We start from the raw sequence: 23,261 nt of genomic DNA, 5'->3' as shown, positions 1-23,261 counted from the left end.
GTATTAAATTAACAATATTATCATAAAAATGAGGGTGCTAATTCTGTCCGATGTTGAAATTTGAAAAATGACTTTACAGAAGCTTAAGCCATGCATTAAATGAACACAGTATTAACTGGGCCAATATTGTTAAATCAATTTAAATGCCTCTTGCAGCCCATATTTGTGCAGACTTGAATTAAGAAGAGCATCATTTGTTAGTTCAAGCAAGAACTTTCTGATGCCCTGGTTTTAATTTGCAGATTTTCTTTAGAATGGTTTCTCCAATGCTTTGCCGCTGTGGATTTGCTTTTTAAAGTAATCGATTCCGTATTAAAAGTATGAGGATAGTATTTTCTTTCAGTGCTCATTTGTTCTGTACTACTAATTGTGTCCAGTTGTGTTTCAAATTACATAAGATGCTTTTGTAATGCAAAAGATCCCTGGGATGGCTTGTGTTGGTCAAAATAATGTGCGTTCATCTGCTTTATTACATAATCCCTAAACGTTTTCATTCAAAGGTTATTTAATCAAAAGTGCACCAGTAAAACTGTAAAAATATTTAATGGAGTCCCAGCAATTCTGCATCAGTTTCTTGTATTACATGAGCATGGCAGCATTTAATTCTATGGGGTTTTTTTTTGCAGAACTTTGGATTCTTTAAAACATAGTCACTTACTTCCTTTACTTTTTGTTTATTTACCTGTTTTTTGAAGGGGGTAGAGATTCTCATCTTATTTTTTGTTTCTGTGCCAATTTTTTTTTCTGGCTTTGTTCCTAGTCCTTTCCATCAGTGGTCTTCTCTGCAATTTTGCCTTTTTGTTTCTTTGTTCTATTGATTCATTCAACAAATAGTACTGAGTGCTCTGCATTAAGCATTGGGGCTAACTTAAGACAAGCTGTCTGCTCTCAGAGACTTAGGTTTTCTGTGTGAGCCTTGTGTGGGGGTTACCAGGAAGCAGGTCTCACAACACAGTGTGGCCAGTGCAGTCTTGGAGAGGGAGTAGTTGGGGGGCTGGGTGTCTAGAGCTGGGGCATGTACCGCCTGGGGCTCTGTGGTGGCTCATCAGAAGAAGTAATGACTAAGTGGACACTTGAAGATAAGTAGGCTAGCCAGGCATAGACAAAAGTGATGGGACAAGGCAGGGAGAAAAGGAGGAAGGAGTCAGCAACTGAGGAGGAAAGTGCCATTTGCAGGTGTAAGATCCCCCTACCCCAACCCCTAAGAAGGAGCTCTTGGTGTGTCTGGATCACATAGAGGGGTGGGTGAATGTGGAGGCAAGTGGATCCTGTGAGTGATGGTGAAATGAATGAGACTGGATGGAGAGAGGCAAGCCAGATCGAACCAGTCTGGTCAGCCAGGTGGAGGAATTGGGACAACCCATGGAGGCAATGGAGACCCACAAAAATGAGTCTCAGCTTCAGGGCAGGGTGTTGAGATGCACCCTAAAGCCAGTCCCTGCTTAGAGAGGTCTTTCCTCATCCTCTTCTCTAGGCGACTGATAACCTTCTGTTAGGCCTGAAAGCGGAATTGCTTTCATCTGTCAAGTTCGGCTTCTGACATTAGGTGGGTTCCTCACTGTTATCCAGAGCCCAAAGTCAGTTGTCTTTGGCTCTCTGGCTTTTGGACTGTGATTCACCTGAGCCAGTGTATGCTGGGATTCTACACTAATGTGGAAGCTCCTGTGAACCTTGGTTGGAGGGTCTAGCCCATTTGCATTGCTTTTAGATCCTTCTCCAAAACGTTCTGGCCCTTCATTTAATCAAAGTTGCCTTTCTTATTTTAGATCATCATTGAGATTCTCATTGATCACTTTGCTGTGTCCGTAAAGGGGAGATGTAGGGAATACTCACAGACATTGGGCAAAAGGAAAGAAAAGGCATATGATGATGTGTCCCTTGCCTTCAGAGCGGAGAGTTTGGAGGTTTTTTGAATGGAGACAGAGGGACAGTTACCTCAGCAAGAGTTGTGGGATGTAGTCTAATACCTGAGGAAGATTGTGGGTTTGTCTCAAGCTTGCTGTTATTTTTGGATGGACTGTTGCAGCATCACAAATAAGCACTATTTGTTATAAAAAGGAAAGCCAGGGCCAGGTGCAGTGGCTCATGCCTATAATCCTAGTACTTGGGAGGCTGAGGCAGGAGGATTGCTTGAGCCCAGGAATTCGAGACCAGCCTGGGCAACATAGGGAGACCTTGTTGCTACAAATAATAATAAAAAAAAATTAGCTGGACATGGTGGCATGTGCCTGTGGCCCGAACTATTTGGGAAGCTGAGTCAGAAGGAATGCTTGACCCTAGGAGGTGGAGGCTGCAGTGAGCTGTGATCACACCACTGCACTCCAGCCTGGGTGATACCTGAGTGAGACCCACATTTCAAAAACAAACAAAAGGAAAAAAGACCTTATGTTCAGATGGAACAAGAGTAAACATACTCTTTTACTAAGAAAAGTATGAAAAAACGGTTCATTGTCACTCTACAATGATGGTCATGAGCAAACTTAGCCAGTGTTTTATGTCCCCAGCACACAGTAGGTGCTTAGGGTAATATTCAGTGAGCAAATAAAGAAGTGAAGAGTTCTGTGGCAGATGCCTTCCTACATGGGGATTTCCCAGTAAGCTGGCTGCACCATCTTGGCTCCCTGTCTGCCAAAGATCCCGGTCCCTGGGAAGATTCAGAGGGTGGCTTAGAGTGGGACAGTGTGTGGCCAGACATCATGGGCTTGTCTTGGGTACGTAGACAGTGACATGTGCCTGATGACATGGCATCTTATCCCCAACAAATGCAGATCCATGATCTCCGGAGAAGGCCAAGGACACATGTCCCTGTTCCAAAGAGTGGATCACTTCGCCGTCACTGACATCACCCTCTTCTTTCATAGCAACTTCCAGCTCTGGGTGCAGGGTGTCATCTGTTGGCCTTTCCCTCTATGTAGCACACATCACACTCACATACATATTTTCTTTCTTTTTTGTGCATTTGTGCCTGTGCACCTGGATGCCTTTCTCATTCTTACGTGCCAGGTTCTATGTTGACTGTTATTTCATCCTCACAGTGAGCTCATGAAAGAGGTGCAGTTAGAATACCTGTTTCCCCAACACAAAAGCTGAGGCCAAGGTCACCCAGCTAGTGTGTGGCAGAGTCAGGATTTGAACCCAGGCCTGCCTGCCTCAGTTGCATTAGCTCTACTGTTCTACCCTTGTGAGAATCAGAAAAGGAAAGCCAACCAGGAAGGAAGCAGGGAGAAGAAAGCCAACAGCATCTGAGTCCCTGTATGCTATGTGGCAGCTTCTAAGCTCTTTAAAGGGTGAAAGCTGTTTGTCCATTTCCTTACCGTGTAGTTGGTGGGCTGGACTGGACCCATTTCCAGGGCAGCCTGGGCCCACTCCTCTCTCCCTAAGTGACTCTTCCCATTTCCCAGAAATTTGCAAGAAGGACTAACCACTTGGGCAGGAAGGGGAAAGTTTAAGTACGTCTTTAGCATTCAATCCTGGTAGTGCAGGGGAGTAAAAGCAAATTATAGAAGGAAATTGCATCTAGGTGGTGATGATGTACATTGTATCCTTTTCTTCCTTAGACTGTTGATATCAGATTATTTCATTAGGGATCAAAGAGAGTCATTTATAAGGCTGTTGTGTCTTAGGGCAAGAGGTGACCAGATCTTGAGTTGTAAATATATATGGCTCTTCTACATCATCGTTTCACAAAATAGAAATCTAGAGAACATACACAAAAATGCAGAAGCTGAAAGATTTCCAAATAAAGAGCTGTGAGGAGTCTGGAAGCAGTTCTGTGCACAGGGCATCCTTGGGGTCCCCCTCAGGAGGAGCTTTTGGGTAGTGAGAGGAGCGTGCACAGCTAGCAGGCCTCCTTAGTACAGCTGCCTGGTGTGCACAGTTCCCTTACACACATGGCTGAGCCTGGCTCCCTCTGGTGATACAGACCAGATTGCTCGGCATAGCTTTATCCTGATGCAGTCAAGGGAAATTAGTCAACTGCAAGCTTGGATGATGCCACTAACAAGCTGGCTGGGATTCTGAAGAGCGGATTCCTCCACTGAGGCCATAGCACACACAGTGATGGCAAGCATGGTTTTGATTACTGCACATGTACCTCCCTGATGAGGGCAAGAACTCCTTGGTCTTCTTGACTTTTAAATCCCCTCTGGAGCCCCCACAAGTATAGACTTTTATATTAGCAAGGCAGTTTCAGGTCTGTTGCCTCACTCAATTTCTGCAGGGGCCCCCAGAGGGAGACTGAAGGTGAATTAGTATCTTCTTATGCATAAGATTCTGGGATCAGAGAGGCTTAGCAACTTCCCCAAGGCCACACAGTGAGTACACAGTAGAGGCAGGACTTGGACCCAAGTGACCTGACTCCCAGCTCAAACAGTACAACCCCAGGAATCAATTTTGAGAGTGTGTATTAGGTAGAATGTCAATGAAGTGATTCAATTTACGTGGAAAATGGAAGAATGAGAGGAAGTAAAACCACGGTGGGAACCTCAGTTAGGAAAGTTTTGGGCTCTAGTTTACAGAACAGGTGAGGAAAGGTTGGTTCAGCATACAGGCGTCTGATAATGTCATGTAAGAAGCCTGGAGGAGGGTGGCTGCAGCTTTTGCACAGTAGCCCAACATTATCTTCAGGGGCCCACACTGGCTCCATCTTCCTGCTCTGTCTTCCTTGGGCTTTGCATTCCATTCTTTGTCTTATAACCTCATAGTTGCAAAATGGCTGCAGCAACTCCACAATAGCATCCCAAGCAGGAAGAAAAGAGTGAGTATAGATGAGTTTTCCCTTAATGGCAGGAAAACGTTTCATTGAAACTGCCCATCAAACTTTCCCTTATGTCATGGTCATTTGACTGCCCCTAGCTGCAAGGCAGGCTATGAAAGGTCGTGTCCAACAAAGGGGGACTGGATGGCTGTGACTGGCTAAGACCCTTTGTGCTTCAGGCCTTAGAAATCGGTGTATTGTCACCCTAAACCAAATGAGTCAGCAAGGGAAGTGAAGGAGAGGGGAATGGCTGTTTTCTCAGCAACTTCTAGGGTCAGTCCAACAGAGATTAAGAGCTTTGGAGGAGTTTTCCTTCATATTGAACTGTGCAGTTGCTTCTTGGATCCTGAGTTGATGTTCTGTTTGTTGACTAAAAGTCGTACTCCCGTTTGTCATGGCTAATGTCATAAATATATTTTTTCTCCATGCCTCGTTAGAGGATATTTAAGCCCTGAAGTCATTGGGATATAATTTTTCAAATGCTTTTTATATGACTAAAAGCAAAGATGAAAGAGAGGGCACAAGCCTGACTGATGGGGAGATCTGGAGGTTTGGGGGCCAGAGAGGATAAGTTGGGGGCATTGAGGACCTGTTGTGAGTGGCTGTGAGTCAGACTGCCTGGATTTGAATCTGGACTCCACCACCCCTCACTTACTCTCTGGTGTCTTTGGGCAAGTCGGTCATTTTTGCCGTGCCTCAGTTTCCCCATCTGTAAAGGGCGAGTGATTGGACGTGCTTGCCAAACGATGCTAAGATAACGTGCAGATGAAGTTTACCTGCTGCCTAGATGCAGTAAGTGCTCAATAACAGTTAATTGCCAAGGTCAGTTTGATCACCACTCCTGCTTGTTGAGTGAGGCTCTCTCCATGGGAAACCTGATGCATCCCAGTTGCTCTTGAGCAGCTTTAGGTCTAGCCCCTCTTCGACCTGTCCCTGCGGTGTATCCAGAGGGATTTCCCAAGCTCATCTCTTTATTCCACTTACTCCCTTGCTCACAGCCCTGCATGGTCCTCGCTGACTTTAGTTTTAAAGCACAAACTCCCTAGGCCAACTTTGCTCAAGAGTTAGCTGGGTCTGGGAGAGATGGTTCTGTTCTCTTCCCTGAGGAGCTCCGGGCCTCTTTGGCTGCTAAAGTAGATGTACCATAACACTGTCATCAATCAAATGGTCCTCAGGCACCTACTATGGGTCCAGCCCTGTGCTTGCTGCAGAAAATACACTGAAGGACCAGGCATGGGCCCTAATGGTGTGGTCCCACTTTGTGGTGGGAAATCCAGCCAACAGATAATTAGAATTTACAGGGATTATATGGAAGAGGGACCTTACCCAGTGCCTAGCCTACACCAGAGGCTGCTTCCCAGAGGAGGTGGGAATAATCTGACCCAGGAGGTGAACAGGAGTCAGCCAGAGAGAAGAGGTGCCAGAGCGAGAGCTCAAAGCAGGGGTCCCAGCATTGGAGGGCCTGAAGGAAAAGAGGAGACATGTCAGAGGACAGCAGGAGAATAATGGCTGGCCAGGATAAGTTTTAGGGGAAGGCTGATGAGTAAAGATGCTAGAGTGTCAGCAGAACCAAGGGTCCAGAGCCTCGCAAAGCCCCGGGAACATTCATCTGCACAGCAATGGGAGCTGTAAATAGGATTGACAAGAGGCAACACGATCAGATGTGTAAGGACCAGCCTCCCTGCAGGGCAGAGAAGCAAGCTTGCTGAGAGAAATGATGAGAATACTCACATTTTTGCTACCTGGTTGTGAGCTTTGGGCAAAAAAAAAGGCGGGGGGTTCCTATTCTGGATATACTGGGATTGAAGTGATGGGAGTGCTGGTGTTGGCAATGTATGGGAAATTGTGCATGGACAGTGCCCTGATCAGCACCCACATACCCTTGCAGAGTGACCAGGGAACATCAAGGCTTATTCTGTCCCCACTCATGTGTTAGCCACACATGTGTCCCTTGGTTCCATAAAGCCAAAGACAGTAGCTGGAGCTGTATCCACGCAACTCTGGGATGCTCTTCAGCTCCCACCAGGACCATGGACTGTCAGCCATGCCCAGGGAACTGCCAGTGTTTGGAGGCAACCCCAAAGAATGGTCAGTTAACAGGGTGCACCCTGAACCCTGCCAGCTACCAGCCATGCTCTAGAAGTTTCTCCTTCAAACCAAAAAAGAATAAAGTCTGTCTGCAGCACATAATCATAGTTGTCTAGAGGGACACCCATGAGAGAGTTCACCTTATGTGAATAAATGGAGCCTGTGATTGTGCCGCTTTTTTGTTTGTGTGCATACCTCCTTAAATTATTAAGAAGTACCCTTCAATTCCTTAATTAAGTGTTCCTTCTTGACTTTTTTCCTTTGCAGTATAATGAGGAGCTTCACTATGTGGAACCTTGCCTGAATGGAACTTTGGTGCAAGCCGACAGGACAAACAAAGAGGTAGGGGCAGCTCAGGGGAGCATTCCAGTCATGGTACACCCGTCTCCCTCATAGTGATTGTTTCACAATAAATCTGTCTTATCAAATGCACTGCCCTTTCATTGAGGCCCTTGGAGCCCCTATGTGTAGAATATTTATTAAGAGGCACAAAGAAAATCATGGCACTAAAATAATTACATTGAATTCAAAGGCTTGCTGGTTCTGAAACAATTGCATTCACTTATTGTCCTTGTACTCTAATAAACACAATGCTATGGTGTGCTTGATGCTTACATTGACACTCTTGAAAGAATATGGCTCTTGCTGAGATTTCAAAGAAAACTGAACCCACTTGTCATTTCCCTTGTCCTTCTCACGGTTGATTAAATGGTCATTGGGGTAACTGTTGGGGTAACTTGTCTGCTATTAAAGGTAAGCGTTACAAGGATAGGAATGCTGTCTGCTCACTACTGTATCCTCAATGTGCTGAGCATTGCCTGTTCCATCAATATTGTGGAACAAAAGGACGATACGTTAAAGGAGAATCTTACACAATGGGATAGAGGTTTTCCCCTCCAGTTTTGGAGTATCCTAGGAAAATTTCTAAAGTAGACTTCTGTAAAATAAATCCTGTTTCCCTTTAGCCACCTTTAAATTTGTCAGTACAGCTACCGCAACCACCAGTATACCACCCCTACAGGGCCAGTTGAAAATTTCACTTGAAGGTATAGCTGTGGCTGCAGCCATGTCACAGCTTCTGGGACTCACAGCTGCCATTGCCCATGTTGATTTTCTGTACCTGACACACAGAGCTGCTCTTCCCCTGGAGAGCAGACCTGCATGAGGTAGCTGGGGGCAATGGCCAAGGCAGGCTTTTGTGAGGCACATTCTGTGTGCTGGAGAGAATCCCCTGGCTCGTATTGTATTGGTGCTATCTTAGATGCAGGTAGTAGAAGCACTTAATTTGGTTATCTTTGAGGAAGTAAACAACAGAGGATTGGGAGAAATTCATTCCAGTTGGAACACAAAGTATAAAGTGAAAAATACACTAGAGTTAATATCTGGGCTTTAATTTGAGGGGAAAGAAGCACCATGATAAGCTTCATATTTAGGAGGGAGGAACCAAGTACACTGAAGTTCAAAGAACAGGTGTAACCTGAGAATGCTCATTCATGGTAATTGTCTAGGCTAAGGTAAGAAAAGTGACTTAAGTCTATAGCCACCTTTTTCTAGAGACTTTCCCGTTGTTTGGCCATTGTGTAGGTGAAGATCTCATCCCTATTCTAATGCTGTAATATTGTAATATCCTCCAGAGCATCAAATAGGTGTTCCATCCTGGTGCTTGCAACGTTAAACAGAACGAACACTTAAATGATCAAAGCCTTCCTTCATATTGCTTCCCAGAGGAACAAAGGACAGTATGATCTTTGGAAATAGGAAGTTTTATGAATGAAAAAAAATCATTAGAGGAAATGGGCTGAGAAATTATTCTAAATTGCCTTTGAATTTATGGATATTGAAGACTGGAATACTTTTAAATATAAAAACTAATCTGGACTTCTTATTCTGCCAATATGGAGTAACCATATTCCAATGAGGTCCTCACATTTATAATTAAGAAGCCCTAGACATAATGCAACAAACAAGTATAGGTTGAGTATTCCTTATCTAAAATGGTTGGGACTAGAAGTGTTTCTGATTTTTCAGATTTTGGAATATTTGCATTATACTTACTGGTTGAGCATCCCTAATCTGAAAATCTGAAATCCAAAATGCTCCAATGAGCATTTCCTTTGGGTATGACCATTGAGCATTATATCGGTGCTCAAAAAGTTTCAGATTTTGGAGAATTTCATATTTTGGATCTTGGATTTTTGGATTAGAAATGCTTAATCTGTATAAGAAGACTTGAAAAGGAGAAAATGAAATGTCTAGGGGCTTTGGGTCTTAAAGACAAAAGGGAAGTTCCCTGATTTTCCTGTTTGACTCCCATATATCCTGAATAGAGCATTCCAGAATCTTCTCACCTGGACCAACAATAGGCACAGATTAAAAAAAAAAAAAAAAAAAAAAAAAACACAAAGTCCCAGAAAATCTTGTTCCTTCTAGCCAAAGGACCACAGAAAACCTTTGTGACAACACTTTTTCTACTCCAGCTGAATATCAACGGAACAACCAATCCTACATGGTTTCAGTGGGGCCAAATGAGAAGTTGATCTTTTGCCCCATGCATACCCCCTTGGCCCTTCTTCTACCGAGAATGACTGCTAAAAGAAAAGATGAAATCAGATCCAGAGTCTCATAATATAAAATCCATAATGCCCAGAATGCAATTAAAATGCCAAGAACTGGGGAAATCACAACATGAATGAGAAAAAACAATCAACAGAAGCCAGTATTTACATGAATTGGATGTTGGAATTACAAAATTGTTTTAACAAGCAATTAGGAATTCTCTTGCAACAAATGAAACAGTAGAAAATCTCCCCAAAAAAAATAGAAGTTATAAAATAGAGCCGAATGAAAATTATTGAACTGAAAAATACAACCACTAAATAAAAGCTCACTGATGAGCTCAACAGAGTGAAGATGACAGCAGATAAAATCAGTGAATTTCAGGACAGATCAATAGCAATTACCCAATTTGAACAACAGAGAGAAGATAGACTGGACCAAAATGAACAGACTCAGGGACTTGAGGGACAATAACAAAAAAAAGTAACATTAATCACATCGAAGTCATAGGAGAGGAGAGAGAGAATGGGACTGAAGAGGTATTTAAAGATGTATTGTCTGGAAACTCCCCCAAACTGGGTAAAAGGTGTAAGCATACATATTCAAGAGGTTATGCAAACTCCAAATAGAATAAACCTATGTAAATCCATGCCAAGACACATCATAAATATAATTAGACAAGAAAAAAATCTTGAAACAGCCAGAGAGAAAGGACACATTGCTTATATGGAACACCAATTTGAATTACATAGATTTCTCATATGAAATCATGAAGACCAGAAGTAAGTAGCATAGCATTTTTCAAATACTGAAAGAAAAGAACTGCCAACCCAGGATTCTATATCCAGTGAAAATATCCATCAGGAATGAAGGAGAAATAAAGGCATTCTCAATGGAAGGAAAGCTGTAAAACTGTTGCCTGTAAACCTACCCTTAAATAATGTCTAATGGGAATTCTCTAAACAGAAAGGAAATAAGGAAAGAAAGCTTGGAAATGCAGAAAGGAGAGAAGAACATTGGAACAAGTAAGAAGATTACAATTAGAGTATCCTAATTCTCAGACAATTCTTAAATTATGTTTGATAGTTGAAGCAAAACTGGCCTAACACCATCTGATGTGATACTCAATGTTTATGGATGAAATACTTAAGACAATTATATTTTAAAAGTGTGAAGGGTAAAGGGACCTAAATAGAAGGTTTCTATACTTCAGTGGAAATGGTAAATACTGATATGAGTAGACAGTAATAAATTACATATTTGTATCATAAACCTACAGCAACCACTAAGAAAACAATACAGAGAGTTATTCTTAAAAAGTAACTCATAGGAAGGTAAGAAATGAGAAACAGAGGAATTAGAAGGAGGATGAATAGGAAAAAAATAAATAGGCAGACTCCAGTTTTAATATATCATTAATCACCTTATGTATTAGTCTGCTCTCACTCTGCTAATAAAGACATACCTGAGACTGGGTAATTTGTAAATAAAAAGAGGTTTAATGGACCTAAGTTCCACATAGCTGGGGAGGCCTCACAATCATGGCAGAAGGCAAAGAAAGAGCAAAGGCACATCTTACATGGCAGCAGGCAAGAGAGCACGTGCAGAGGAACTGCCCTTTATAAAACCATCAGATCTCATGAGATTTGTTCAGTATCATGAGAACAGCATGGGAAAAACCCGCCTTCATGATTCAGTTACCTCCCACTGGGTCCCTCCAATGACACATGGGGATTATGGGAGCTCAAACTCAAGATGAGATTTGGGTGGGACACAGCCAAAATATATCACCTGAAATTTAAGTGTTCTTAAGACCACCAATGTAAAGGCAGAGATTGTTTGAGTGAATTTAAAAAAATAGAAACAAACATGATCCAACCATATGACCATATGCTGACTATAAGAAACTCACTTGAGGCCTGGCACAGTGGTTCATGCCTATAATCCTAGCACTTTGGGAGGCCAAGGCGGGCGGATCATGGGGTCAGGAAATCGAGACCATCCTGGCTAACATGGTGAAATACCGTCTCTACTAAAAGTACAAAAAATTAGCTGGGCGTGGTGGCACATGCCTGTAGTCCCAGCTACTTGGGAGGCTGAGGCAGGAGAATCACTTGAACCCGGGAGGCGGAGGTTGCAGTGAGCCGAGATTGCACCACTGCACTCCAGCCTGGGCAATAGAGCGAGATCCATCTCAAAAAAAAAAAAAAAAGAAACTCATTTGAAATACAGTGACAGATATGTTGGAAGTAAAAAAATCAGAAAAATACGTACCATGCTAACATTAATTTTAAAGTAGGAATGATTATATTAATACCATATAAAGTCTTCAGGGCAAAGAAAATTACTAGAGACAAAGAAAGGGATATTTCATAATGATAAAAGGATCACTCGCATAGAAAAACATTACAATCCTAAGTGTGTTTGGACCAAAATACACAGTTTCAAAATACACAAAGCAGAAACTGTTAGAGCTGAGGATAGAAATAGACAGATTTACAATTATAGTTGGGACTTGTACATTCCACAGTCACCAGTTGATAGGCTACTGTACAAAAAGTCCGCAAAGATATAGAAGAGCTGAACAACACCATCAACCAATGAGACTGAAATGACATTTATAGAGCACTCTATCTAAATAACAGCAGAATACACGTTCTTCTCAAGCACCTATGGAACATTAAGCAAGATAAAACATCCTGGGTCATAGTAGAAACCTTAAAATTAAATCCTTAAAATTGTAGAATATAATTTTTGATGAAAATGGAATAGAACAGGAAATTCATAACAGAAAGACAGCAGAAAAATCCCCAGACACTTAGAAATTAAACAGTATACTATTAAAAAAATACTTGGGTCAAAGAGGAAGTCTTAAAAGAAATTTAAAAAAATATAAATCTGAATGAAAACAAAGATTACATATCAAAAGAGGTGGAACAAAGCTACAGCAATGTTAGGGGAGAAATTTATAGCCCTATATACTTACATATTTAAGTTCTCTGATAAATGAAGTTTCTACCTGAAGAAATTAGAAAAAATAGTGCAAAATAAAAAAACTAAAGCAAGCAGAAGGGAGAAAATAATAAAGAGCCAAACTCAACTAAATTGAAATAGGAAAACAGTAGAGAAAAATCAATGACACCAAAAGCTGGTTCTTTAAAAATAAATCAGTAAAACTGATAAGCCTGTACCAAGACTGATAAAAATGAAAAGAGAGGGGCAGGTGCGGTGGCTCAAGCATATAATCCCAGCACTTTGGGAGGCTGAGGCAGATGGATCTCCTGAGGTCAGGAGTTGGAGACCATCCTGGCCAACATTGTGAAACCCTGTCTCTACTAAAAATGCAGAAATTAACTGGGCGTGGTGGCGTGTGCCTATAGTCCCAGCTACTCGGGAGGTTGAGGCAGGAGAATCGCTTGAACCCAGGAGGCAGAGTTTGCAGTAAGCTGAGATGGTGCCACTGCACTCCAGCCTGGCGACAGAGCAAGACTCTGTCTCAAAAAAACAAATTAAAAAAATTAAAAAAAATAAAAAGACGACAAATCAGCAGTATCAGGAATGAAACAAGAGATGCCAGTACTGAACCTGCAGTCATTAAAAGGATAACAAAATACTATTATAAACAACTTTACACTCGTGAATTAACGACTTAGAAAAAAATTGATCAAATTCTCAAAGCTGCAAACTACCAAAATTCAACCAAGATGAAATAGATAGCTAGACTAATCCTGTAACTATTAAAGGAGTTGAGTTGATAATTTAAAAGCCCCCTCTCCCTGCCAAAAAGACCATTTTCAGGTCTGGATGCTTTCACTGGAGAATTCTACCAAACATTTAAAGAAGAATTAATATCAATTTTACACAATCTCTTCCAGAAAAATAGAAGAGTAAGGAAATCACCCCAGCTCATTTTATGAGGCTAGCATTTCCCTGACAAACCAAAGACAGTGCAGAAAAAGAACAATATTTCTCATGAACTTACATGCAAGAATCCTCAACAAAATTTCAGCACATCAAACCCAATGATGTATATAAAAAATAATATGCCACCTCCAAGCAGGATTATTTAGATATGCAAAGCCAATGTAACATCCATATCAAATCAATCAATGTAATCTACTGTATCAACAAGCTGAAAATGACAACTCATATGATCATATTAATTGACTCAGAAAAAGCATTTGATAAAAAACACCCTTTATAATTTTAAAAATGCAAAACCTGTCAGTGCACTGGGAGTGGGAAGTAACTTCTCTAAATTGATAGAGACCATCTGCAGAAACCTACAGGTAACATCAAACTTAACAGTGAAAGTTTGAAAGCTTTTCCTCTTAAGATCAGGAACAGGTAAGGATGTCCACACTGACAGTTGACAAAGTGTAAGTTTTAGTCAGTCCAGGAAAAGAAGTAAAAGGCATATGGGTTACAAAGGAAGAAATAAAACTTCCTATTTTCAGATAACATGATTGTGTGCATAGAAAATCTCAAAGAATCTACACACAAAAAAAATTCCTAGAACTAATAAGAGAGCTCAGTAAGGTCACATATACAAGATCAACACAAAAACCAATCCTATTTCTGTATGTTAATAGTAACAATGAACCTATGGTAACTGAAATTTAAAACATAATACAATGTATAATTGTTCCAAAGAAATAAGCCTAACAAAACGTGTATATAGGCTATATTTGCTGAAAATTACAAAATGCTGATGAAGGAAATCAAAGACCTAAATAATTGGAGAGACTTACCATGTTCATGGATGAGAAGTCTCCACAGGGTAAAGGTGTCATTTCTTTTCAAACTGATATGTAGGTTTAATATTTATATATTTAATAGTTATATATATTTAATATGTAGGTTTAATTTAATATGTATGTATAATAATACCAAACTGTATTTAGGTTTGATACAATTCCTATAGAAATATCTGCAAGATTTCTGTAGAGTATTCTAGAGTTTACCTAGGAAGCCACAGTCCCTAGAATAGTAAGATGATCTTAAAGAAGAATGAAGTAGAAGGAATCAATCTACCCAATGTTAAGGCCTATTATATAGTAACAGTACACAAGAGAATGTGGCATTAGAAGAGAAATAGACATATAGATTAATGGAATAGAATAGAGAACACAAGACATATACCCACATACATACACCCAACTGATTTTAGACAAAGGTGCAGAAAAAATTCTATGGAGGAAGGATATCTTTTCAACAAATGGCTCTGGAGCAATTGATCATTCACCGACAAAAACAAACAAAAAACAAAACAAATTAACCTTGACTCAAACCTCACAACTGAAACAACATTTAACTCAAAGCGGATCAAAGACTTAAAACTGTACAACCATGACATTTTCTGGAAAAAAAAAAAAAAAAAAAAAGATGCGGGGAGAAAATCTTCAAGATGTAGGGCTAGGCAAAGTGTTCTTAGGCTTTACATCAAACATATAATTTGTAAAAGGAAAATTTGTTAAAATTGATCTCATTAAAACGAAAAAAAAGAACCAAACCTTTTGCTATGTGAAAGACTCTGTTAACAGGATGAAAAGGTAAGCTACAGATTGAGAGAAGATATTTGCAAACCACATGTCCAGTAAAGAACAAATATTTAGAGAATATATAAGTAATTCTTAAAACTCAACAATAAACACAATTGAATTTAAAAATGGGCAAAAGCCATGAATAGACATTTTACTGAAGAGGATATACAGATGGCAAGAAAGTACATGAAAAGATACTCGGTGTTCTTAGCCATGAAGGAAATGAAAATTAAAACCACAGTTAGATATCACTATACCTATCAGAGTAACTAGAATAAAAAATAAAAAGAATAAAAACACCAAATATTGGTGAGGATGTGGAGAAACAGGATCACTCACAAATTGCTATGGAAATGTAAAATGGCAGGCACAGCCACTCTGGAAAACAGTTTGACAGTTTCTTCTAAAACTAAATATGTAACTTCCATATTACTCAGCAATTGCATCCTTGGCATTAATCTCAGAGAAATTAAAATTATGTTCACACAAAAGCCCCATACAGAAATGTTCATAGCACCTTTATTTGTAATAGCCTAGAACTAGAAACAACCCAGATATCCTTCAATGACTGAATGGTTAAACAAACTGTTCTATATCGCCACTATGGACTATTACTTAGTAATTAAAAAAACAACAGCAATCTATTGATAGATACATCCAAGAATGTAAATGAATCCTTGAATCTTTAGGGAGTCATGCTGAGTGAAAAAAAAAAAGCCAATGTCAAAAGAACACATACTTCATGATTCCATTCACATTACTTTCTTGAAATGACAAGTTTAATAGAAGGAGAGAACAGATTAGTGGTTGCCAGGGGTTAGGCATGGGAGTGGGGAGAGGTCAGTGTGATTATAAAAGGGTAACATGAGGGCTCCTTGTGGTGGTGGAACTGTTCTGTGTCTTGATCATATCAATGTCAGTGTCCCTTGTGATGTTATGCTGTAGTTTGTAACATGTCATTGAAGAATACCAGGTAAAGAATGTGTGACATTTCTCTTTATTATTATTATTATTTTGTTTGTAAGACATGGGTTCTTGCTTTGTTGCCCAGGTTGGACTTGAGCTCCTGGGCTCAAGTAATCCTCCTGTCTACACCTCCCAAAGTGCTGGGATTACAGGCGTGAGCCACCATGCCTGGCTTCTTTATTATTTCTTACAGTTACATGTGGATCTATGATTACCTCAAAATAAAAAGTGTAATTAAAAAATAATCTGCAGTAGGTGAGAAATTCTTGAAGAGAAGCTTTATCAAATTAGTGTGAACGGTTGTATAATGCGTGTTAGGTTGCTTTAGTTATATAAAAAAGTACTGATTGTGGTTCACTTTTTAAGGATAGGAAGTTTTGATGTTCTTACCTTATGGGTCTTTTTATTTGGAGAAAAGCTCAGATGACAAAGCATTTTTTTTATTAGTATTTGGGGATATGTTTAAATAATGCTGAGCTTCATTGCTTGAAACTTTAAACCAGTTTCCATTTTTACCATAAATTCAGTGTTAGGCCATGTTCATTTAGGACTTACTTAATGGCATGTGGCAGACAGTAGCAAATTCATGAAAAGCAAAATGGAAATTTACATCAGCTTCCCTAGCACCAAATTCCTAGGGTGGAAAAGTCTGCACCCAAAACCTTACACTGGGTGTCAGGAGTCATCCCCTCTCCCCAGCTGTCTCCTCTAGGTGTCTTCCCTGAACTCTGATTGGTTCTGCTAAATCAGGTGCCCATTCTGGAGCCATGATTGAATCTCAAGGGGTGGGGCAGCCTAGTCAGCAGCCCGGTTCAGGTGCCTATACCTGTGGCTGAGAGGCAGGCCTTTGATGGGCAGACTTGCCTGGTTTTCCGAAGGAAAATGCTCTGGGCAACCATGCAAGTGCCTATGAGATAGATCTTCCATAGAAGTATGAATGAATGAATGAATGAATTTGAGTAGATAAGCCACCTGGGAGAGGATTGTAGTTGAAAAAAGTTTTGTTGTTTTTTTTTTTTTTTCACATCACTAGAACATCCACAAAACATTGAAAACAAAAGCATCAAACTCATTACATTTTAATATAATCAGGGCCATCAGAATGAGATTGTGGGTGAAATTATCTGAGTCCAGGGTTGGCAGTTCTCACTGTCTCATTCTGTCTAAACACCCTGAATGGAGCTTTGAGTCCATTTTCTCACATTCTTTGTGTGATGGAGATGGAGAATTATGACCTTCTGTATAAACCTGTGTAGAACTCGCGGTGTGATCATCGATGCTAGTCTTCTGTCCTGAGTTAAATGAGTCTGACTAGAATGTGCCAGATCCTTTGGGGTGTTTCATTCTTTAATCAAAATATTCATGTGCATGCTGACAAGTTCTTATGACAGACAAATACCCAAGATTCTTTACTGCCCATACCTTTCATCTTAGGACTGTTTCCCTGGTGGCCACTGCAATGTTACTTCAAGTTAATGAAAGGGCGTGAAGGGGCTTCTAGAAGGTGACAGCTGGGATTATGATGTTGTGCACTGACAGCCAATTCTGGTTTCACAATACTCAGGTGACCCCCTGAGAAGTCAGAAGTAGATCATTTAAATTATAACAGCCTTTGATAAACTCCATTTAAAAATGTTGAAGGGGTAGTGAGAGGATCTCCATGAGTCTTAAAACAGAGGAAAGGTTAGGGTGAAAGTGCTGGCCTTGATCAAACTGAGTTGTCCTGGAACATAGATTTCCTGAGATTTTGCTTGAAATAGCCCACAGCACACCATCCCTGAAAAGGGGGTCTTAAAATTCTGTTAGGTTTTTGGTTTTGTCTTTTAAAGCTATAGTTTACTGTCTGGAGAGAGTTTTGCTTTGCTGTTTTATGTACCAAATAACTGACTTTTTTTTCCTTTAAGGAAAAAGAAACCATGACAAATTGGGTGAGCCTGGAGTTCAAATATAGAATTTAAATGAGTAAACTCTCATCCTAATCTACTACAGACCTTCTGAACCATTCATCAGACCTTAAAATGAACCTCCTGTGGTCTCTCTTGGGGGAGTGTAGGGGAAGGGAGTGAGGAAGGAGAATGATACGGTTTTTCTCTGGTTTTATAATGAAGATGTCCTGAAATCCACTGAATTTCATGGCTCTGTTTAAGATTCATTTGCAAATATTTGCTGCAAAATCAGCCCATCTTAGAAACCCATGTAACTCTCATCTTCTTTGGCAGTTTCGATCTTTTCTTGTGGGATCAGAAGTCACTAAAACTCCATAAACTAACAAAAGTACACGCCAGAGTTGCTGGATTTTCCCCAGTACTTTTCTTTCAGCCTGAGATTTGTCAATGGAGGCACCCCAGATTCTAAAACTTCCTACCTCCTCTGGCCTTATAGGTATAGAATGTACAGTTTGTGAGTGATACTGGGGTGAGGGGTATGTTATGAATCATAAGCAGAAAGTAGCCCTTCTGCACATGGGCAAATGTTGCCTGCTGAAACACCTAGGGAGACGAAATTTGCAGAGAGAACAAATACCCACTTTTATTCAATTCAAAACTAATAAAAGATAGTAAGAGTTGCACTGCTTTTTAAATGTCATGAGTACATTAAAAATAACTTAGATAGAGAAAAATTGAGAACAACCTACATGTAAATAAATTCTAGATCCAGTATAATTTAACATAATTTGGCTCTAAATTACAAGAATAAAGTAGGTTTATATATATTACCACAAAAGAGTGATAATCATATATGGTTAGATAAAGAAACACATGTAAATTTCAGAATAGTATGGTTCATGGCTTCTATTTTGTTTGCTTAAAGACAGAAAGAAAGAAGGAGAGGAGAGGAGAAGAGGGGAGGACAGTGGAGGGGAGGGGAGGAGAGGAGAGGAAAGAAGAGACGGAAGAATAAAGGAACAGAGGGAGGGAAGGAAGGTGAAGGATTCAGCAGGTACACCTGATATATTTCTCCACTGTTAGCATGTCTTTACAATGAACCCCAAATCCTTTCACAATCATAAATAAAATATTTTAAATAAGTAGTTTCCTAATATTGAAATTAATAAAAATATTTAAAAGAAACTATTTTTGTGGGTCTGTAAGTACCAGTTGTTTTCCTGTGATTGTGAGGCTATAACTTCTGCTGATTTCCAGATAGGTTTCTCCCTTTGCCCATGAGCTGATTTGTGCTTATCCCTTGATAAGCACAGGCAATAGATACAGCTACATTTTAAATCCATATCACCTTACTGATTTAAATAAATTATAATGCAGCCATCTCACAGTGATTCAAATGATGCATAATGCAAAATAGTTCCTAATTCCTGTATAGTAGCTTTGTAGAGTTAAGGCTACACAAGTGATCTAGGGACTGTTTCTATGCGAGATGTAGTACAGAAACTATGCTCAATTCTTTTTTTATATTATACTATATATTTTTATCAATTTGATGAAATGCATTTGTTTGAAAATAACCAATATACTACTGGGGAACTAACAAGATTAGCCAATATATGCCAATAAATTGTTTGGGTTAAAACCATTAATATGATACAAACATTTTTCATTAATCTCTGCTTCATTATAGTGTGCTAATTGTGAATTCTTTGTATGAGCTTAGATAAGATGTTAGCAAAATTTTTTTGTTAAGGGCCTGATAGTAAATATTCTAGGCTTCATGGGCCATACAATTTCTGCTATAACTACCCAACTTTACAATTGTAGCATGAAAGCAGCCATGGGTAATATGTAAATGAGTGGGCATGGTTATGTTTCAATAAAATTTTATTTAAAAAAATAGGTGGCAGGCAAAATATGGCCCATGAGTCTTAGTTTGCCAATCCCTGGTCTAGACTGTGGACAAGACTAGAAGGAGAAGTCTGTTATTAAATAAATAACATACATTAGCATCAGGTTAAAATCTTTCTGAAAGGTGAACATGGGAATTGGTAGTTGAGAGCATGACTAGATTGGGTAATATTCCTTTACTCTTCTCATTTCAACTCTTTTGGCAAATGAGGATTTGGGGTGGATCTTTCCTTAGACTGTCTACCTTCAATAAACTTACCAGTTAACCAATTTCTGATTTCTCTGTTCATCAGTATTTAACTGGAGGGCAAGAAGACTTGGATATATGTTGTAAATAGAGGTAGAGATAAGAAATAATATCAATAATAAATACAGCATTTTGCAATTTAGAAAATACTTCTTATTGGATTCTCATGATTATTACCAGTATCATTTCCAACTTTTACACCTGGGGTCCTGGGCCCAGATGTATTTGTCAGCTGAGTTGACAGAAGACTGGATAGACGGAGAAGCTGAGAGAGTTTAGGAGACACATGCAGGTATACACAGTCAGTAAGTGCACAACCACATCATGAATACTCATCTGAAGATTTCAAATACTATCCTATTATCTTCACTATCTGAGCAGGTAGAGTTACCTTTCTGGCATGGTTCAACCCTATGTCATTCTTCTAAAGACTTGTTCTATAGAGTAAATTCTAGTTCAGATTTGTGTTTTAAAAGAGTATCACTGAATATGATGTGTTGGGACATTTATGTGATAATGTATCCTTATGGAGCTGTGGTGCCCATCTTAGTAGAAAGGGCACAACTGCTTATATGTATGAAGTGTAAAGAAGACTAATACAATAGTTAGTTCATCATTTATTTCTACCCATCTGGGAATCTCTTGAGGTTGTTTTATCTTGGAATTCTCTGTGGCTGTACATAGACAGGTCTGCTGAAAGCTCTGTGTGTGGTGTGTGTGTGTGTGTGTGTGTGTGTGTGTGTGTGTGTATGGTTGTGGATATGGATGGGTGTCCATACTCCTTGGTTCTGCCACTTAGCCAAGGAGGCTAATCAAGTGAAAAGCTGGCTTACTGTTGCCTGGCAGTGACCTGGTGGTTGTGCCCCTGCCATTTCTCCCCAGTTCCTACCAAGGAGACGCTATGGAGACTGAGACTGCTGTTTGTAAACCTTGTCCTCTGGTCCCCTGCTTTCAGTGCCCATGCCTTTCTTTGCCTCTGACAACTGCTTGGTTCCCAGCAGCACTCATGCCTCACCTGAGCATCCTGTTGACCACACAGCCTGCCCTCTTCCTGAGGCTTCTTCCCTGGTACCCTGTCTTGATATCAGTTTTGTGGAGCTTTGGGGTAGCACTAGTGAAACAGAGGTAGATATAAGAAATAATGTCAATAATAAACATAGCACTAAAACTGATTTGATTGATTTGAAACTGATCAAATCCTGAGACTCAGGGGAGTAGTATGTTCCCAGATACACTTACACCTTATCATAAATGTTCACACCTCACATACCCAGAACTCATCCATTCATTCACTACTTGGACTACCACAGAGGAGCAAAGCCATTTACTCTATATAGGGCCCCTTGAATGCTACTCCAGAGCCCATTTACTCTTACTTGGCACACAATTTTAACCAATTTGGCTATTAACTGTGAAGGGAAAGCAATTAGGTGGGGAGGGAGGGGGAAGAAGAAGTATCCAGAGACAGCTTTCTCTTTCAGCACTCCTCATCCCAGGAATGGTGCCACCGTGGATCCAGATGCGAAAACCTACACCTACAAGCCATTTTAGGTCCCTCCTTCAGTCTCCAAGTCCATTGATTCTCCCTCCCCAGTAATCTCCAGTCCCCGCTCCCCATCTCTAGTCTAGCTGGCCCTCCACAGTTACTGTCATCATTGTCTTCTCCCAGCATCTCAGCCCTGGCCTCGGTGCAAAGTTCCATTCTGCTGGTCCTGACCTCCAGTGCATGTGCTTCCACATGAAGCAGATAGGCCTGGGGAAGCACAGTTGCTTAGAGGACTTCCCTGCTTGCATTTCTTCATCACCTTCCCCTTGTTGTTAACACAATGGCAAACTCCCTATTAGTACCTAGAAGGGGATACATCCCTGTTTGCCCAGGGGTTAGTCTCCATATGTATGGGCTCTCACGGACTAGTTAGTAAAAGCACTGCCCTTCACTGTCAGAAGTGTCCCAGATTGGATGGTTGGATCATTAGGCCCCCTCATCAAGCCCTGCATGATACGCCTTTTGCTTGTGCGTTCTCATCTCTTGCTAGTATGACCTCTTCCCACCCCTGGTCTCCACCAGCTTTCTCTCTTCCTCTTTCCTGATCCAGCCAAATCAAAATTCTTCCATTCTTGACTTCACCATGCACCTTCTTAAAACCAGGCCATTGCATATGTTCTTTTCCCCTGTCTGGAACACGCTATTTCTCTCCTTCCTGTTCTCCCACACTCCTTCTCTGCCTGGTTAACTCTTTCCCATTTTCTGATCTCAGATAAAATAACATTCCCTTTAGAAAATCTTCCCTTCCCACCTAGCAAGGGGCTCAGTGGCCCCTGTGGTCTTCCCATGAGGCCACATATGACCTAGTTTCTCACTGCCCTCCCCACAGGCCAGCATCTCATGGACAACATTGTGGTCACCACTGTCTCCATAGCACACAGCATAGGGTCAGGCTCTCCATAAATAGCATTGAATGAAGGAAGAAAGAAGCACATCCCAGCCAATCAGTCTCCTGGCCAACCTCATCCCCTACTCCAAGGTTTTCCCTTTCTACCTGAGATAAAATCTGACCTTCTTTCATTAGGGTGAGGCCTTCTTTCATTAGGATGAGGCCTTGCTGTCTCTCTGTCTACTAGCCAGTCCATGATCTTTTCCCACTCTGGGCACCCCACACCCTTTCCCACCTCCTTAGGGCCTCAGCACCTTGTGAGATCTCAGCTGCAAGGTCATCTTCCCTGTCTCCCCTTCTCCATATCACCTTGCCCTGATTTTTGGGAGCCCTTATAACAGGCATTTCTTTCTTTCTTTTTTTTCCACTTGCTCCTTGACCTCTCTCTCCCACCTTCACCACTGAAAGTCTCAGTGGGCACTTGTACTCTGTGTTTTCTCTGCTGCATCTGTTAAAAGGGTGTCTAGCCCATCTAGTGGGCTTAAATATTACTGACCACATAGGTAAATGAATGGATAAGGAAATATTAGATTTCTTGTCCTGCTATACTTTAAAATGGTCTTGAGGGTAAAAGGAAGAGTGATGAGTGGGAAAACTGACAGCTGAAAGAGTAGGAGCTGATAGTTTGGTGTTTGGGGAAAAGGTGAAAAATAAAACCATAGATAAAACAACGAAGAAAACTCAGAACCCTAGATCCCGAGTTGTCTAGGGTTTTGCTATGTTATAGCAACACACATATATCCCATTGCAGTTACTTTTCAGCATGACAATTTTTAGTCTTTGGGGTGAATTTAAATTCTCATCAGTAGTCTCCGTTTTGGTGGGAGAAGGTAATTTTAGAAATGGAGATGCCTAATGGTTAAGATTTAAGTC

At 40.5% G+C, this 23,261-nt stretch overlaps 1 protein-coding gene across 1 annotated transcript in view; it reads left to right on the top strand.

Moving 5' to 3' along the window:
* CACNA2D3 (calcium voltage-gated channel auxiliary subunit alpha2delta 3) overlaps positions 1-23,261 on the top strand; it is a 939,714-nt gene that overhangs the window by 447,075 nt on the left and 469,378 nt on the right. The window contains 1 exon segment of the mRNA XM_054552049.2: positions 7,112-7,186. Within this exon segment, the coding sequence (XP_054408024.1) occupies positions 7,112-7,186 (75 nt within the window).

Source organism: Pongo abelii, chromosome 2, assembly GCF_028885655.2.
Source record: "Pongo abelii isolate AG06213 chromosome 2, NHGRI_mPonAbe1-v2.0_pri, whole genome shotgun sequence".
In the NCBI taxonomy this organism is placed as follows: domain Eukaryota; kingdom Metazoa; phylum Chordata; class Mammalia; order Primates; family Hominidae; genus Pongo; species Pongo abelii.
This window is presented reverse-complemented; position numbering and strand designations above follow the sequence as displayed.